The sequence below is a fragment of the Ruditapes philippinarum genome, unplaced genomic scaffold (genome assembly GCF_026571515.1).
Source record: "Ruditapes philippinarum isolate M1 unplaced genomic scaffold, ASM2657151v2 ctg9396_1_1_1_1, whole genome shotgun sequence".
NCBI lineage: Eukaryota > Metazoa > Mollusca > Bivalvia > Venerida > Veneridae > Ruditapes > Ruditapes philippinarum.
Window position 1 is genome coordinate 1 of NW_026860343.1, and position 17,641 is coordinate 17,641.

At 32.9% G+C, this 17,641-nt stretch overlaps 2 protein-coding genes across 2 annotated transcripts; both read left to right on the forward strand.

Moving 5' to 3' along the window:
- The first annotated feature begins 91 nt into the window (after positions 1-91).
- Positions 92-11,425, forward strand: LOC132759705 (uncharacterized). The gene is made up of 2 exons (XM_060751522.1): positions 92-548; positions 10,032-11,425. The coding sequence occupies exons 1-2, from the start codon at positions 92-94 to the stop codon at positions 11,336-11,338; spliced, it is 1,764 nt and encodes a 587-aa protein (XP_060607505.1). The 3' UTR covers positions 11,339-11,425.
- A 3,422-nt stretch (positions 11,426-14,847) lies between these two features.
- Positions 14,848-17,036, forward strand: LOC132759702 (uncharacterized). Its single transcript, XM_060751520.1, has 2 exons — positions 14,848-15,131; positions 15,641-17,036. The coding sequence occupies exons 1-2, from the start codon at positions 15,034-15,036 to the stop codon at positions 16,374-16,376; spliced, it is 834 nt and encodes a 277-aa protein (XP_060607503.1). The 5' UTR covers positions 14,848-15,033; the 3' UTR covers positions 16,377-17,036.
- Positions 17,037-17,641: the final 605 nt, after the last annotated feature.

The window sequence follows — 17,641 nt, forward strand, 5'->3', positions numbered from 1 at the left end:
AAGAAGGGACGGAATTTTGAAAGTCGAGTCATCAAGGAACTTTGCAAGATTGCAAATGTTTCGAAAGACAAGAACCACTCCTTTCCACCCTATGGGAAATCCATCAGCCGAAAGGTTTAATTGGACCCTTCTCAGAATGTTAGGTACTGTTGCTGAAGATCATAAATCTAAGTGGGCAGATTTTGTTCCTTCTCTTGTTCAGGCTTATAACGCCACCAAGAACTCTTCTACAGGTTTTTCTTCTCACTTTCTTATGTTTGGATGGCATCCCCGTCTTTCTGTGGATGCCTTTCTTGGTACTTTTCCTTCTAACTCTGAACATCTTTCTCCTCCTACTTATGTTTCTCGTTTGAAGGAACGCCTTCAATATGCTTATCGGTTAGCTGGTGATGTTTCCAAGAAGGGGCTGATCAAAACAAGAAGCAATATGACCCTAGAGTTCGAGAGAAATATGCTTCTTCCATTTATTTCTATTCCTGAAGAAGATGCAGATTCACCCGTTGAAACTAAGCCTAACCAAAACCTAGACGTGTTTCTATACAGAAAGAGTATGATGCTGATTCTAGCTCTTCTGAGTCATCATCTGGTGTATACATCATACCACAGAGGAGATTTCCAGTTACTCACAGTCGCAATACTCGCGTTGATTATTGACATTCTTCTGATGCTCCTTCTATTTCTATCCCTTCTTCAATTGTTCCCAGGACTCACCCCAATCCTGTGACATATTCCCCAGACAGTATCCCAGTTACTCATGTGAGTGTACCAGTTACTCCAGTGAGTGTTCCATTTACTCCAGTAAGTGTTCCAGTTACTCCAGTAACTATCCCAGTTACTCCAGTAAGTGTTCCAGTTACTCCAGTAAGTGTTCCAGTTACTCCAGTAAGTGTACCAGTTTCTCCAGTGAGTAGACCAAGTACTCCAGTGACTATTCCAGTCAGTCCAGTACATACGCCCGTTTCATCTTCACGCCCTATCCCACGCCCTAGACGTGTGATACATCCACCGGATAGGTATGGAGAGTGGGTATAATTATTTTATAATGTTATTTCATTTTTTTAAACGGGCATGAAATTCTTAATAAATGTGAAAAATTAATAAATGTATGGTCTAAGCGTAATTTAACTCTTTTTGGAAGAGTCACAATTATAAAATCTTTGATTATTTCAAAATTTGTACATTTGTTTATGTCATTGCCAAATCCCTCAGAAGATTTCATTAAACAAATAGAAAGATTATAATATCGGTTTTTATGGAAAAAAGGTCCAGATAAAATTAAAAGATCAGTTATAGATAAAAATATAGAAGCAGGTGGTATTAAAATGGTAAATGTTAGAGCCTTTATGAACAGTTTAAAGTTAGGTTGGATTAAACGTCTATTGAACGAAAATGGCGAATCTTGGGTTACCCTGTCTCGTTTAAATATAACCAAAGTAGTAAAACTTAAATCGCACAAAATTTACAACTTTTCTATATCAACATTTTCGTAAAGATGGTCATTCATTTAAAAATGTTTCAATTCAACCAGTGGAACAAATAATTTATGATTCTGATGCTTCTGCTAGTTTTAAAGTTAAAGTTAGACACTTAGCAGAATTAAAATGGATCAAGAACTTACAAACGCCTTTCCCACTTGGCCTAAATGACAATATTTTTCAACAAGGTAACATCTCTAAAGATCCAAACATTGATATATTTTCTATTCTTAATATTCGTAAACGTAAATCCCGATCTCACGGAGTACGTAGAAATGGCAACATCAAACGTAAATCTAAAATTACCCTGTCTGTCACCGACTTAAATATTATCTTAAAGAACTCTGGTAAACATGCAATGTTATCACGTCTTACTTCCCTTTCATTATCATCTCTGAAAATCTTAGACGCGGAAGAAGACAATATAGTTATTCAAACAGATCCTTTATATACAGCAGCTTATCTTATTCAAAGTTATACTCAGCACTTCTTAAGACCTCATATCGACAACACTTCTGACCACAACAGGCATTTCCTAAAAGTAACCTTTCTTAATAAAGGTATCGATTTCATCGATTTACCAAGTATTTTTCGTGATAAACGTGTCACTAATTCAGTTCCTTTATACTTCAAAAACACCGAGATACCAATTATTTGCTATAAATATAAGAAACCTGTTAGAAATATCATATTTAATTACAACAAAGTAGTTTCTGACTTAGATATTCAGTCTAATACTCCAACAACTTGAGACTGCAATACTTCTAAATTCTGTAATTCAGATTTTGGCCATATAATCACTGGTAATTTCGATATAATTGCAGACAAAAGAATTCGTAACTTATTCTTGAAAGGACCTAAATACAGAATTCCTTCTGAAATTGATTTTAATGCTTGTCGTGGTCAGATTGCTGAATCTATAGAGGATTTTTCGGTCGGTGTCGCCGTGAAAATGCGGATAGTAATGCTCTAGTTACATGGAAACGTAACATCTTTAAAATTATTGATTCACGTATTAATTTTTATCGGGGAAATGAACATATTTTGCCACCTAAAACAAGACTTACTTTAAGACATCTGAAGAAAGATATTCTAGCTTTTCATTCTAAATTTGTTTTGGTGCCAGCGGACAAGGCGGCTAATAATATTATAATTGTATGACGAATCCATTACATTAACGTTTTGCATAAGGAACTTAATAGTACTAATGCGTATTCTAAAACCTCTGCCTCCGAAAAAGACATTGTAAACAATCATATTACTAATATTTCAAATCTTAAAGTACAAATTAATGAAAAAGAACTTAAACTTCCTATTATGTATTGGATTCCTAAATTACATAAAAAACCTTACAAAGCTAGATTCATTGCTAATTCTACATCTTGCACTACAAGTAAACTTTCCATTTTATTGACGTCTTGTTTGACTGCCATTAAAACACATGTAATTAGATATTGTGATAAAGTCTATGAAAACACAGGCAAACATCTCTTTTGGTCAATTAAAAATTCTGGTGAAATCTTGGATAAATTCAAAATTAAGAACTTTCAAGCTTCAACTGTCAGTACATACGATTTTTCTACACTTTATACAACTTTGCCACATAAATTAATCAATGATAAACTAATTTCCCTAATTCAGAAAACTTTTGCACGGGAAAAAGTTACCTTTCTAGCATGTAATTCTAACAAAGCTTTTTTTACTAACGGTATTGTAAAACATTATACTATGTGGACCTGTGACGAAGTTTGTAGAGCACTCTCTTTTCTTTTAGACAACATTTATGTCAGGTTTGGTAATACCCTATTTAAACAGATCATAGGAATTCCTATGGGTACTAATTGTGCACCCCTGGTCGCCGATTTGTTTTTGTACTGCTATGAAAGAGACTTTATGTTGAGTCTCTCTGAAGATAAACAACAAGATGTTATAGTCGCATTTAATAATACTTCTAGATACCTTGATGATATTTTTAATTTAGATAATCATTATTTTGATCAAATGGTGTCTGACATATATCCGCATGAACTACAACTTAATAAAACGAACTCTTCAAATTTTAGTACATCATTTCCCAGTTAATTAGATTCGCTAGAGCTTGTAGCAACGTAAAGGATTTCAACGAGCGGAACATTTTTATTACCAGCAAGCTTCTAAAACAGGGCTACCGCTATCATAAATTACGGAAATATTTTACTAAATTTTACAATCGTAACTTTGATTTAATTTCCAAATTCAATAGTGATTTAAAAACTCTTCTGCGACAAGGGATTAGCCAGCCTGGTTTTTATGGCGATGTGATTTACAAACTTCGTAAGATTTTGGGTCATGGTAATTTTTCTGCTGTTTTTACTAAAATCATTAAACGTTTTATTAAAAGAGGTTATGACCCTACTATTTTAAGACATACTGCATGTTTAGTGTTCAACCCTTTTACAGTTGGACACTACGCTTTCCTCTTTTGATTGCATCTGACGGACCAAGTGGGAGACTCTATGATGGATAGTTCGTAAAGCCCTTTGGGACTGAATTGTCTTAATGTTCGTCTTCTGCCTTGCTTCGTCGGGCCCTTGTAGGTGATTTTCTTGTTGCTCTGTCTTCCTTTAGGACATTGAGTACTTTTGTTATGGTCATTGGGTTTACTTTTATATGTTTCTACATGATCATTTTAGTGTTTTACTTATTTAACCTTTTGTAACCATGACAACTGTTAGAATTTCACTTGGCGGGGATTCATTTTATTTACACTGTCTCGTTTATAGGAACATGGTGGGGCTAAGAGCGAGGTTTGGTGCACCATTAACCGGTTTTAACTCCCAGCAGTCATTATTATGCTGCTGACCGTTCCAAGGCGGGCGCCCACTGTGTTCCTCAGATGTATGTCTTATGTTGTTTCATACTGTTTTGGTGACACTTTTGCTTGTGTCCCTTGTTGTTTTCTCATCTACGGTAAGTATCTTCCCCATTGCCTCTAGTTTTTTATTTCTTTGATTACTCCCCACCCCTCCCCCCGGTCTCCTGTCCCCTTCCCCTTTGTGGGCCTATTTTTTATTTTCTTTAAATTCCTAATCAGTTACAAATTAATTATCATTTAATGATTAACCTGTCCGTGCTCTGTCTTTGCCCTGTCCTGTTTTTGTTTGGGGTCCCCCTGGGCTCCTTGCCATTGGTTCTTGTTGCTGGGTCATGTGGGGGTTGCGTTCATTGAAAGCCGCCTTTCCTTGTTGATCTTGTTTATCATATTTTATTGGTCCTGGTTATGCATCAGTTATATCTGAAGAACTTTCAAATATTTTCTGGAAACAAGTGTTGAAAACATGGACTAACTTTTGCAAAAAAGTGAGCATTGAAAGTATCGAAGATATATTATATTCACCATTATGGTTTAACACTAGATTCCGTAACACTAATTTACATTTTAACAATTGGATACATCATAATATAATATCTATTATTGATTTATACGACAATGACGGCAATATTTGCAGTATTCAAAAATTGAAAGATATATATAAGATAAGAGGTACGTTTTTAGATATTCAACAAGTCATTGAGTCCATCCCTTTTTTATGGAGAGAAAAGATTAGGAACAGTAGAAATGAAGTATTTTTATACAAGCAAAACATTTCGTTAAATCCCTATCTTAAATGTGTTATACATAATAGTAAAGGTTGCAGATTATTTTATGATATCCTTATTGACGCTGACAATCTAAGTGTTCCTAACAAATGGGTAAATTCTGTAGGACCTATATCACAGAAGGAGTTTTTAGATTATTGTACAAGTTTAAATACTGTGAAAGAGATAAAATTGAAAGATTTTCAGTATAAGATTAATCAAAAAATTCTTGTGACAAATACATTTTTACATCGAATAGATATTAGAGATAATGATTTATGTTCATATTGTAACATTGATAGAGAAACGATTGAACATTCATTCTATCAATGCCCGTATACCAAATACGTTTCTTTTAGAATTGAAAGACTGGCTTAGAGATAAGTGTTTTGTCGAATTTGATATTTCAGACATGAAAGGCATACTGTTCTCGTATTATGGAAAACATTCTATTTTGAATTTTGTAACATTATTAGCAAAATACTATGTTTATAAAACAAAATTTAGAGAAAATTGTCAAAATTACTTGAATATAAATATGTTTTTAATATACTTAAAAAGAAAATTAAAAAATCAAGAATATATAGCTTTTTTAAATGGAGATGTGATTTCTTTTAATAAATTGTGGCAAAATTTTATTCAAATATTATCCCTTGATGATGAGAAACCTTATATTTTATATCAGAATACCGATAAGGAAATCATAACAACATAAAAGATTTTTATAATATAATCAGACAACCTCAATAAGAAACATACATACAGGCCTCTATACGAACAACGTTGTTTTCTTTTATTTGTATTTTTTTGTTTTTTGTTTTTTTTTTCAATCGATGTGAATTTATATTAATATATATCTTTTATCATATGCATTGTATAAGTAAGAAACAATACTTGAGTGTACTTGATTATATATATTATATCTACTTATCTTGTTGCATTATTATGTAGCATGTCATAATTTCATAGCCCATGAAGTCTTATTAATTATGTTATTTCATTTTTTATGCAGTCCTTTTAAATTTCATATGGACCATATGTGTGGAGGTATATACTATGTATTTATTATTTTCAAGCAGAATTGACAACCTTACTGTATTGCATTATTTCTTTATATTTTACTGTTTAACTATTGCAAAATAGTTATAGGAGGGCAGTATATCTTAAATAATTATTATATATTTATGTCGGCATATGAATATACAGTGAATTATTTTTTTGTTTTTCGAATTGATTATATTGCTATTTTTTTTATAAATCCAGGTTTCATTAATAATTGTTTCTTAGGAAAATGCCGGTGTCATTTTTAACTAGAGGGGGGGGGGGGTGTAGATAAGGTCAAATTTAGCAAAGTTATCTTTTTAGAATGTTTACGGTAGTAATTTCGCTTAAAGGCCAAACCAAATCTATTGTGGTGTTATGTGTTCATGTTTGTCTTTGTTCCTTTTGTTATGGGTGATTGAACTGGTTTTGCAAGTTGAGTGATGGATGATTGATTTTGTATGAAAGTTATTTTAGCTGATTTGGTTCTGGAATGTAACATTTTCTTAGTAACTGACCACTCCTTGTCTCGCTTTCGAAGTGAAAACACCTACATTATTAGTTTACTGTCAGTTATTTCTAATAGAAATACTTGCTTATATTCAATTTATTTATTCAATTATATTTCTTCTATGACAAGCCTGGTATGTATATATGTATTTATTTATTTATGATATTGTTTTTAATGTAATTTGAATTGTTGTATTATATTGTGTATTATGTATTTTGTGAAATATATTTGTCTTGTAAAATATTTGTTTTGTAATGTGATGTCTTATTGTTGTTTTATTTTATTACAGGTTTTATTCTTTATTGAATAAACACATATAAACCTCATTGAGCGTTGGTTAAACATTAACCCAACCACTACATTACAGTACATTTGAATTATTTTGATTATAGATTTCATTTTTATTAAAAAACGATAAAGTAATGCATTTGAAAATTAATGTGTAGAGATGAATACAACACACCAGAATATATGCATCAAAGTACAGTACATAGATCTGTAACATGGAAAGCTATACAAAAGGATGTACTATAATTTGGTAATAAAGTCTTGTAGGATGATAAAATTAATTGACTTTGTATAGAGTTCAAGCCAGATCATGTATTTTATCAGATAGCATCACTGAAGACTCAATATTACTGTTTCAATATTCTATACTGCAGTCCATTTAACGGGTGTTTCAAAAAATGATTTCTTTATTGCTCATCTATCAGCTTGCCTAGCAATACACAGATGGAACATCACATCTTCCTGGTCTCATAAATAACTTCGGAAGAAAAAAGTCTTGGTGTCACTTGTTAGGGACATTGACCTTGGTCAGAAGATGACCCCTATTTTTTTGAGGTCAGTAGGTTAAAATCAACATGGCCTTGATGACAAAAATGGATAATATTATCAAGCAATGTATACTTCAGTACTTTCAGTGCTTTGATTATATTTGGCATGCATGTATGTAACGTCAAAACACAGGTCAAGTTTGATTTTCGCTACAATCGATTTATTATAGACACAGTTTTGCCCTTTTTTAATCAAACAATCTATTTTTAACATGCAATTACCTCAAAAAAGATTTTCTTTCACATTTGACGGACAAACCACCATTTGTGCTATTTACTACAAAAAATTTGCTATCTTAAAGGCAAAATTTTGCTGATGATACTTTCTTTTAATTTTGCCACCGGGCGTAAGTTGCCCGCCTTAAGTAGCGGAGCTATTGTTTTGGAAGGAGGGGTAGGTTTCTCCAACAGACCTTGGTCTATGATATTGGAGGGATGGATCCTTCTACAGACAATGGAATACCAGACAGAAATATGTTCCTCAGACCTTGATCTATTAGGAGGAGGATGTTTTCTTCAACTCTCCGATAGGCAGTGGTATATTAGGAAAAAAATGTCACCGATATATTGCAAGGAATAGGAAGTTCTTAATATACTTTTAAATGCAAAAAGAAATTTCTTTCAACACACATTGAAGTACCTTCTGTTGGCTGAAATTTCCCTGGAAGAATGTTTTTTATTTTGTCAGTCATGTGACCATGTGTATTCTGTTATTTATCATCGCCTATCTTGTTAATCGTATGAAATTGTTCATATTCAATTGCTTGCATTGTCAAAAATAGAACATAATTATCATCCTTCAGTTAAGGACAGTCTCATGTACATGTATTATATACTTTCATTTCTTTCAGGCTTTGTTTTTGTTTCCATTGCTCTTGATGGATCTTCCTTTTTCCTGAATTGCAAGAAACGAAAAAAGAAGTTGGATATGAAACTATTTTTCTATTAGAATTAAATATAAGCAACATATTTATTCTACTGCAAACAGGTGAGTTTATCATCAAATTGACAAGAGCATCACTTTCTCTGCGAAGAAACCAGTGCATTATCCTAATAAAACTTTCTACTTTCGTACATAAATTAACTCAAATTGAAATTATTTTCTTCATATCTTTTCTCTTTAAAAATACATTGCTCACATGGATATTTTTTTTAATTTACATGTAGATAGTCTTAGATTTCTACAATGTTAAGCTCCCTTGAAAATGCGGCAGCCATTTTGGAGGTCATTATTTAGTATGTGTAACTAACATAAATTAAGTCAGAGAAGTATGGTGAATTGTCAAATAATTAAACATGTGGTTTAGAAAAATGTTATCACACCATCCATATCAATATGGTTTTTATCAGCTTACATGAAGTTGATAAATTACGAATGATTGTTATCTAATCATACAATATATTTGGACTGTGACCATTAGAATGGCGACCATAGATGTTGTAATGTTAAACTAACACAACAAATCCCAAAAATTACTTAAAATAATAGACTATTCGACAGGGTGCAAAATATAGAAATTTCAGTCCTGTCGTGTGAACAAGGGCAGTGTTGCATAGCTACATGTATTTGTATTTATTGAATCGGAATATCTTTCACTGGTAAGTTTTTGTTTTATTTTATTTTTCTATCAGTTACAAACTACTGAGTATTTGTTACTTTTAATATGTATGATATTAACCTACAAAGACCTTTTAGTGCGGCTTCATTATTTGAGTTCAGTAATTGACTATATTTGATGATATTTGGTCTGGAATAAAAATATGAATCTATTTTATTTTCCCTAGATTGTTTAAAACGCTTGCATACGAGGAGAGTATGGAATTTATCACCTTAATCAGAAAAACAATAAATAACGAGATATAAATGAAAGAGGAAATTGATTGATTATCTAACTATGAATTTGAATGAGGCTTCATTTAATCATAGTAGGAAAAATGTAATCAAAACAATCAAAACAGAACATAAACTTTTTAACAAAACGTAGTAGATAAAATATATTTATTATCAACAATTTCTTAACAATCTTTAATTTGAAGCAATGAAAAATTTAAGACTTGCGTAACTGTTCTATTTTAATTCAAATCCAACCGTTTTTCCGACCGTCATCCGACGTCAGAACCTGACTTAAATCTGAATTCATTGTGACGTTTTGTTTTTGCTGGAATATAGTCTTAAAAATTTTCACCTTGTCCTTGACAGAGTTTGAACCCACGCGGCTAGAGATCCAAAGATAAGTAGTCAGACGCATTAACCACTTGACCATGCCACAACCATGTAACTAAGCATTTTTTGTATCTGTTACAAATTCACATGTAATCAATAATTCTGTTTCTAACTCGATTTTCAAGATGGCATACAAACAAAATTATGGTGGCAGTCAAGAGTGGATAGATGATATTTCCAGATGTCCAGATGAATACAGTCTACTGATTCTGAAACAACATCAAGTTCGGACGAAATTGATCAAAGTAATTTATCATCTGATTCTGAAACAGCATCATGTTTGGTCCAAATTGAAGAAAGTAATTCATGATCTGATTCTGAAACAGCATCAAGTTCGGTCCAAATTGAAGAAAGTAATTCATCATCTGATTCTGAAACTGCATCAAGTTCGGTCCAAATTGAAGAAAGTAATTCATCATCTGATTCTGAAACAGCATCAAGTTCTGTCCAAATTGAAGAAAGTAATTCATCATCTGATTCTGAAACAGCATCAAGTTCTGTCCAAATTGAAGAAAGTAATTCATCATCTGATTCTGAAACTGCATCAAGTTCGGTCCAAAGTGAAGAAAGTAATTCATCACCTGATTCTGAAACAGCATCAATTTCGGTCCAAATTGAAGAAATAAATTCATCATCTGATTCTGAAACAGCATCAAGTTCGGTCCAAATTGAAGAAAGTAATTTATCATCGGATTCTGAAACAACATCAAGTTCGGTCCAAATTGAAGAAAGTAATTTATCATCTGATTCTGAAACTGCATCAAGTTCGGTCCAAATTGAAGAAAGTAATTCATCACCTGATTCTGAAACAGCATCAAGTTCGGTCCAACTTGAAGAAAGTAATTTATCACCTGATTCTGAAACAGCATCAAGTTCGGTCCAAATTGAAGAAAGTAATTTATCATCTGATTCTGAAACAGCATCAAGTTCGGTCCAAATTGAGGAAAGTAATTCATCACCTGATTCTGAAACAGCATCAAGTTTGGTCCAACTTGAAGAAAGTAATTTATCACCTGATTCTGAAACAGCATCAAGTTCGGTCCAAATTGAAGAAAGTTATTCATCACCTGATTCTGAAACAACATCAAGTTCTGTCCCAAATGTAGAAGAAACAAACGATGAAGACTTCTATGGTTTTCATGGATTAGGTGACCTACAGCTATACCGAGTTTTAAGAGAGGACGAATCTATTGAAAACGGAATATTTTGTCAAAATAAAAATTCAAACAGAACTGTTGCACAGCATATTGCATCGGGATCAAAATATAAATCAAAGTTCATCTCAACTACTTCAAGTTTAGATGTAGCCAGATACTGGGCCTACTTTGAAATGGATACACGCGAAAGAAAAGCTAAAAAAGTACCTTCGAAAATAGTAGAAATAGATATTAAAGTACTTGCTGGAACCAACTACGAAAAGAACTGCATCAATCTGTGTGATGAAGAAGTCAGAAATCACTTTATCAAAGGTGCCATTCACAGAAATTATGCAAAGTCTTCTAGAGAGGTTCTTTTTGTAGAACAAATTCCGAAGAAGGCAATTCGATTGAAAGAAGATATTTCTAGGCCAAACACCCCATCTCCTAAAAAGGAAAAAAAAAGGAAAAAAGAAAGACAACGATTTGGCTGCTAAGATGAGTTCAATGAGTTTGAAAAATAACTAATCAGATATTATATGTTGTTATTGGCTCTTACTATTTTACAACTAAAGTTTACATTCCTACACATATACAAAAAGATTGATAAAATGAATACATTATACATATTTATATCATCGTAAACAATCATTTAGAAACTTGAATAGAAAGCGGATTCAAATAATCCTGTTTACTACATATGCAAGGAAAACTTACCTCAACTTCCTTACGTAAGAAACCTTAGCCTCTTATGTTGCACCAAAGTCCGTGGTTGCATTCTGCTTGTAGGATATACTCTTTTGTCCAACTAGTAATATATTTCAAGAGATTGGCTATTATAATAGTGATCCCAAGACGAGAAAACATGTTACTACGAGGTGAAGTAAGAACACGTTCTGCATTTTACAGACAACATACCGGATATCAAAACTATTTCATGTTGAGAATAATTGTTATATATGGCCGACTTGCTTTCAGTTTGGTCCAAGAAACAGTAAGTTGCGTGGAAATTTTAGTTTTTTCTAGTTCTTGACAAGATGAAAAAAAGTTTTGAATACTTAGGTTATTTGCGCCAGTTTTATGTAATGTATTTGGACAATAATTATCGTTATTTATTGATCCTTTTCATCAAACATATGGACATGCACATAATTTAGCGTAAATACAAAACGGGTCTTATCTACGCTACAAAGTCAAAAATGTACAACAAGCAATAAGTAATTTGCTATGATATGTAGTGTAAGTTTATCATGAACAACATCTGTGGTCGCCATTCTAATGGTCAAATTCTAAAACTATTGTATGCTTAAGATAAGACAACAATCATTCGTTATTTATCAAATTCATGTAAGCTGATAAAAACCACATTGATATGGGTGGTGTGATAACATTTTTCTAAACCACATGTTTAAATATTTGACAATTCACCAAACTTCTCTGACTTAATTTATGTTAATTACATATACTAATTTATGACCTCCAAAATGGCTGCCGCGGGAGGTGTCAAGTGCTGTGTGGTCCTTCTGGATAATTGTTGCCAGCACTATTAAGTGTTGAGAATTGGGTACCGCTCAAACCGGTGCAAGGGGATGTGAGGGATTAATATTCATTATCCCTCATGTACAGACTCAATCAAACCGAGTCTGCAACTTCCGTGTAATTTTGTTGTGATAAATGCTTCCGAGGAATCATTTTGTTTCCAGATTTTTATCAATTATAATTCAATTGCAGAGAAAATCAAACTTGACATGTGTTACTGTTTTGACGTTACATACACGAATTCCAAATATTAAACAATCTTTGCAATGCTTCAAAAGCTATTACTCCGGAATAATTTTGCTGAAAATTTACTTTAAAGGGACCATAAATCTTTTAATTATGTATTGATTGCAACAACTATCAAACCTAACTTACATACTTACATGTCAAGTATAAACACATTCATTGAAATCCTTCAAGAGTCAATACTCGTCATTTCACAGAATATTTTCACAGACAATTTGTTTAAAAAAGGCATAACTCTATCAATAATAAGTTGATTTGCAGCAAAATCGAACTTGACCTGTGTTTTGATACAACAAACTTACATGCCAAGTATAAACACAAGTATTGAGATCCTTTAAAATTAAAAAGGGAGAAACCAATTGTCTACGAACGGACAGCCCCAAACCATCCAATATATAACAGATCAGGGTCTGTTGAAGAAACGTCCTTCTTCCAATATAACCAATATAACAAACCAGGGTCTGTTTGTTGAAGAAATGTCCCTCTTCCAATATAACAGATTAGTGTCTGTTGAAGAACATCCTTCTTCCAATATAACAAATCAGGGTCTGTTTGTTGAAGAAACGTCCCTCTTCCAATACAACAAATCAGGGTTTGTTTGTTGAAGAAATGTCCTCCTTCAATTATAACAGATTAGGGTCTGTTGAAGAAACGCCCTCTTTCAAAAATATTTCGTCATGGCTTTTCAAAGCCATTTAGAAAATTTTCCTTTTGGTATGGTAAGAACTGCTACAGATTTTCTATTGGTGAAAGTTGAAAAACACAAGTTTGTTCTAGAATACCACCCATGTAATTCAACCATTCTGTTAGTCGTTTACTGCATGTAAGTAAATGTTTTAGTAATGATTATCCCTTGGTAAGGGGGTTAATTTAAATACAGATTATCTTGGTACCTGCGCAACTAGAAATACATTACATAACAGTATTGGTAAAACACTAGTAAAAGTTAAAAAGTTTTATACCACAGACAATGAAAATCGCTTACGGAAGATTACCAGAGAAACATATAATTTACTCGCTAAGCTAAATATTTAGAGCATGAGTTCATGCGATCTCGGGTTTGCCGGTTAGAATCCATATCTAGGCACATGCATTTACATAGTCCGTATGTCCTAGACTGATGATTCAAATGATTAATTTGAAGCTACTGGCGGTAACGGGGAACAAAAGAATCCAACATATCATGCATCGCATTTCTGAGTAAATGAAAGAGAAATTTAAAAGTTCCAAAACAACAGATCCTTGCAAATTATAATTATGCCTTTCTGCATACAGATTTGGGCCTAAACCCATACTTTGCTGTACGGACAATGAAATTCCCTTTTGCCACTAGGATAGAGCCAGGTATTAGAACACAGTGATTAAGGTGTCTGCCTCTCAACCCATGAATCAAGGGGTGAAGCCCAAATCGGGTCATCGGGTCGCGACTATGTTTCTTCATATGACACCAGTACTGGCTGGTTCCAGGAAAAGGACTCGAAAATGATTAACATCAGTTGCAAGAACTTGCTTCGCAATCGAGCTTAAAAATATGTTTAAACTAGAGACAGGTCAATATTTTTGCTACAGGTGATGGTGTTTCAGACAAGATTCTCTTATTCATCGGTACGTATACGTCATGAAGAGGCACCCGTGAATCGGCAGAACTTTGTTTCAACAAAAACATGTAAATTGGTTAAGATCCGAGCGCTGTGTTTGTACATAGAAGGCAGAACCTAGATGTCAAACCACCACCGCACTGCTTTGAGGATTTTATCTAATCTTGCACTCTACGAAGGTCATTTACTAGTTATGACCAATTAGTATGTGAAAAATGAAGACTTTGTGATAAAAGCTTTCAAGATAATGAGCGGAAACCATGTGGTCTACCGACGGACAGACAGATTGACCGACCGACTGACATTAGCAAAACAATATGCCCCCTCTTCTTTGAAAAGGGGGCATAAAATAGAAGTAAAACATATTTTCCTGATGTTTTTCGATGTGATCCTGAAACTAAGATAAAAATAATCTGATGATAGTAATTACTTTGATGATATAGATTATTAGACAATTATTATTATCTTGATGATGATTGGGGTAAGTAACTGATATATGACAAGATAGGTGAATTCTACTAGATAGTATCATCCCGTCTTCCTATGTCAACCAAGGGACTCTTTTCTATTCGTGTGTATCCCCAACTACCTACCAGAAGGTAGTTCGTAATTTGAACTTCTGGTAGGTAGTTGGGGATTCGCGCGAATAAACAACTAGGTCCCCATCTTTATTCTTGTTTAAAATGTATGATGTGTTTAAACATTCATGCTGGTGATAGTGGATTGAATTACCGCCTACCACCTAAATAGTTGGGAATTATGAATAACCAACCATTAGATAGCAGGAAGTATTTTGAAACTTGAGTTGAATGTCTCATAACTATGCGCTGTATTTTATAAAGTTATTTAGGCTTAACCGGAGTATTAACTTGCACATTTGTTTTGAAGAGGAACTTATATATACAGTGTGAGTTATTTTAATTAACCTGTTAAAAGAAGATTTGAAATATTGTTCTTTATGCTAGCTAGTATTCTTGTTTTTCTTTTCAGATACATTCTTGTGTATATGACCCATGTGAATGTTAAATGAAAATAATTTTGGTATCACCGTCTTTGTTATATTTAATCGTGTCAAGGTCATTGATGGCGTCGCTGCTCTGTTATCTGTCATAGTAAATAATAATGAAACAAAGCTTAGTTTATGCAGAAATTATTTAAGTTCGATTGTGTAGAAAGATGTAATGTTATAGACACAAACTCGAATCCGTTCGCGGAACCAACTTACACGGAACAATGAGTTCATTGCTTAAAGAAACAACGGCTTTCATTTGACAGAGTTTAAACCCACGCGGCTAGAAATCCATATATTACTAATCAGACGCGTTTACCACTCGGCCATACCACCATCATGTAACTAAGCATTTATAATATCTGTTAAAAATTGCCATGTAATACTGCTTCTAACTCTATTTTCAGGATGGCATACAAACAAAATTATGAAGGCAGTCAAGAGTGGCTGGATGATATTTCAAGATTTCCAGATTGGTCATCTGATTCTGAAACAACATCAAGTTCGGGTGAAAGTAAAGGAGAAACAAATGATGAAGACTTTTATGGTTTTAAGGGATTAGATTACAATAATTTACATCTTTACCGAGTTTTAAGAGAGGAAGAATCTATTATAAACGGAATATTTTGTCAAGATAAAGATTCAAACAGAACTGTTGAACAACATATTGCATCGGGATCAAAATATAAATCAAAGTTTATTTCAACTACTTTAAGTTTAAATGTAGCCACACTCTGGGCCTACTATGATATGAAAACAAAAGTAGCTAGAGTTGACCCTTTGAGAATTGTAGAAATATATATTCAAGTACTTGCTGGAACACAATACGAGAAGAAGTGCATAAATCTGTGTGATAAAGAAGTCAGAGAACACTTTATTAAAGGTAACACTCACAGAAGTTGGGCAAAGTCGTCTGAAGAGGTTCTATTTGTAGAAAAAATTCCAAAATTTGTCACAAGTGCAGATGAAGTAAACACTTCGGCATCATACTACGCACAGGCAACCTTCGTACAACAGCCATCATTACCCCAACTGATGTCAACGCTAACCATTGGCTCGAATTTGTATTATGAGGCTCCGAAGATGGTATTTCAATTGAAAACCAATATTTCTAAGCCAAAAACCCCAAGTTCTAAAACATAAAATGAAAAAGAAAGAAAGATTAAGATAGAAAGAAAGAAAATTCAATAAATTTTAAATAACTCATCAGATGATATGGGCGCTAACTATTTAAAGACGTTTTCGGTAGTTTTTTTGTGCGCATCGTTATGCGTTTCCAAGAAAGATAATCACGGATAATTACCGGTACTCTTCAAAAAGAAGGTCAAGTTGAATAGTACTCGGATAACTGTTTAAATTTCGGCTATAAGCAAATAATGAGTAAATAATACAAAATAAATATTTCTAAATGTTCGGGAGATCGGTTCAAAAGAATAAGAGGTCGTTTAGACAACATCAGACTAGCATTAGTACGACAGCATTGTTGATGATTCTGCGAGCGTTACCCCTCCCACTTGTGGTATATGACGAAAGTGCGTCGCCACTTGATTACTGGCAGACAAGTGGGCAAAGTAGTTTAAAACGAAATGTTTTAAAACTGTTGAATAAATAACAAAAATAATATCAAAGAAATGTTCCAATTTTCATTATTTTCTTTGTAAATTTCTGAATACTTGCTTACTGTTCGGGTATGTTAGTCGAGTGAAGAAATAATATGGCCTTATATAATTTGTTTTAAAAACATATTCAGTATAATTTACTTCATATAACATCAAAAGAAAAATAAATTTATATTGCAACGTGTTTTTATTGTATATATGACAATGCATTTAGTATAACATTGATATTTCTTTAAAAAGCGTGGTAATTTTGACAGTTGCGGTAACCATGGAAACTGTCCGTTTACAAAAAAAATAACACGTCATTATGTATTTTTATTTCTATTTTTGAGTCCACCATAAAATTTTACTTGATATATCAAAAATGTAGAAAATTCTATCAAAGAATTATTTTAAATGCTTTAATGATTTACAGAATTCATGTTTATTTTTCTCATTTTTTGTTCATTTAAAGGGACTCCACTGAGGTTTTTTGACATGACTTTATTTTTTTCCCGATAAATGTACCATTTGATGTAGGTGTAGACCACGAATCTTTGTGCAAACTTTCAGATCATTCGCGCACTTCGTTTTTCCATAATAACTATTCAAATTGTAAAAAATGACGCAAAATGAAAAGCGTTTAAATGCTTTTCACGCAAATTAGGCTAAGAAATCCATGAAACTACGATTTTCGATTTATTTTAAAGTATATTTCTTAACTATCTTTGCATATATTTCTGTTTAAAGCGCCCCAGTTCATTTATGTGAGAAACTCTAATGCTTTTAAACCTCGGTGGAGTCCCTTAA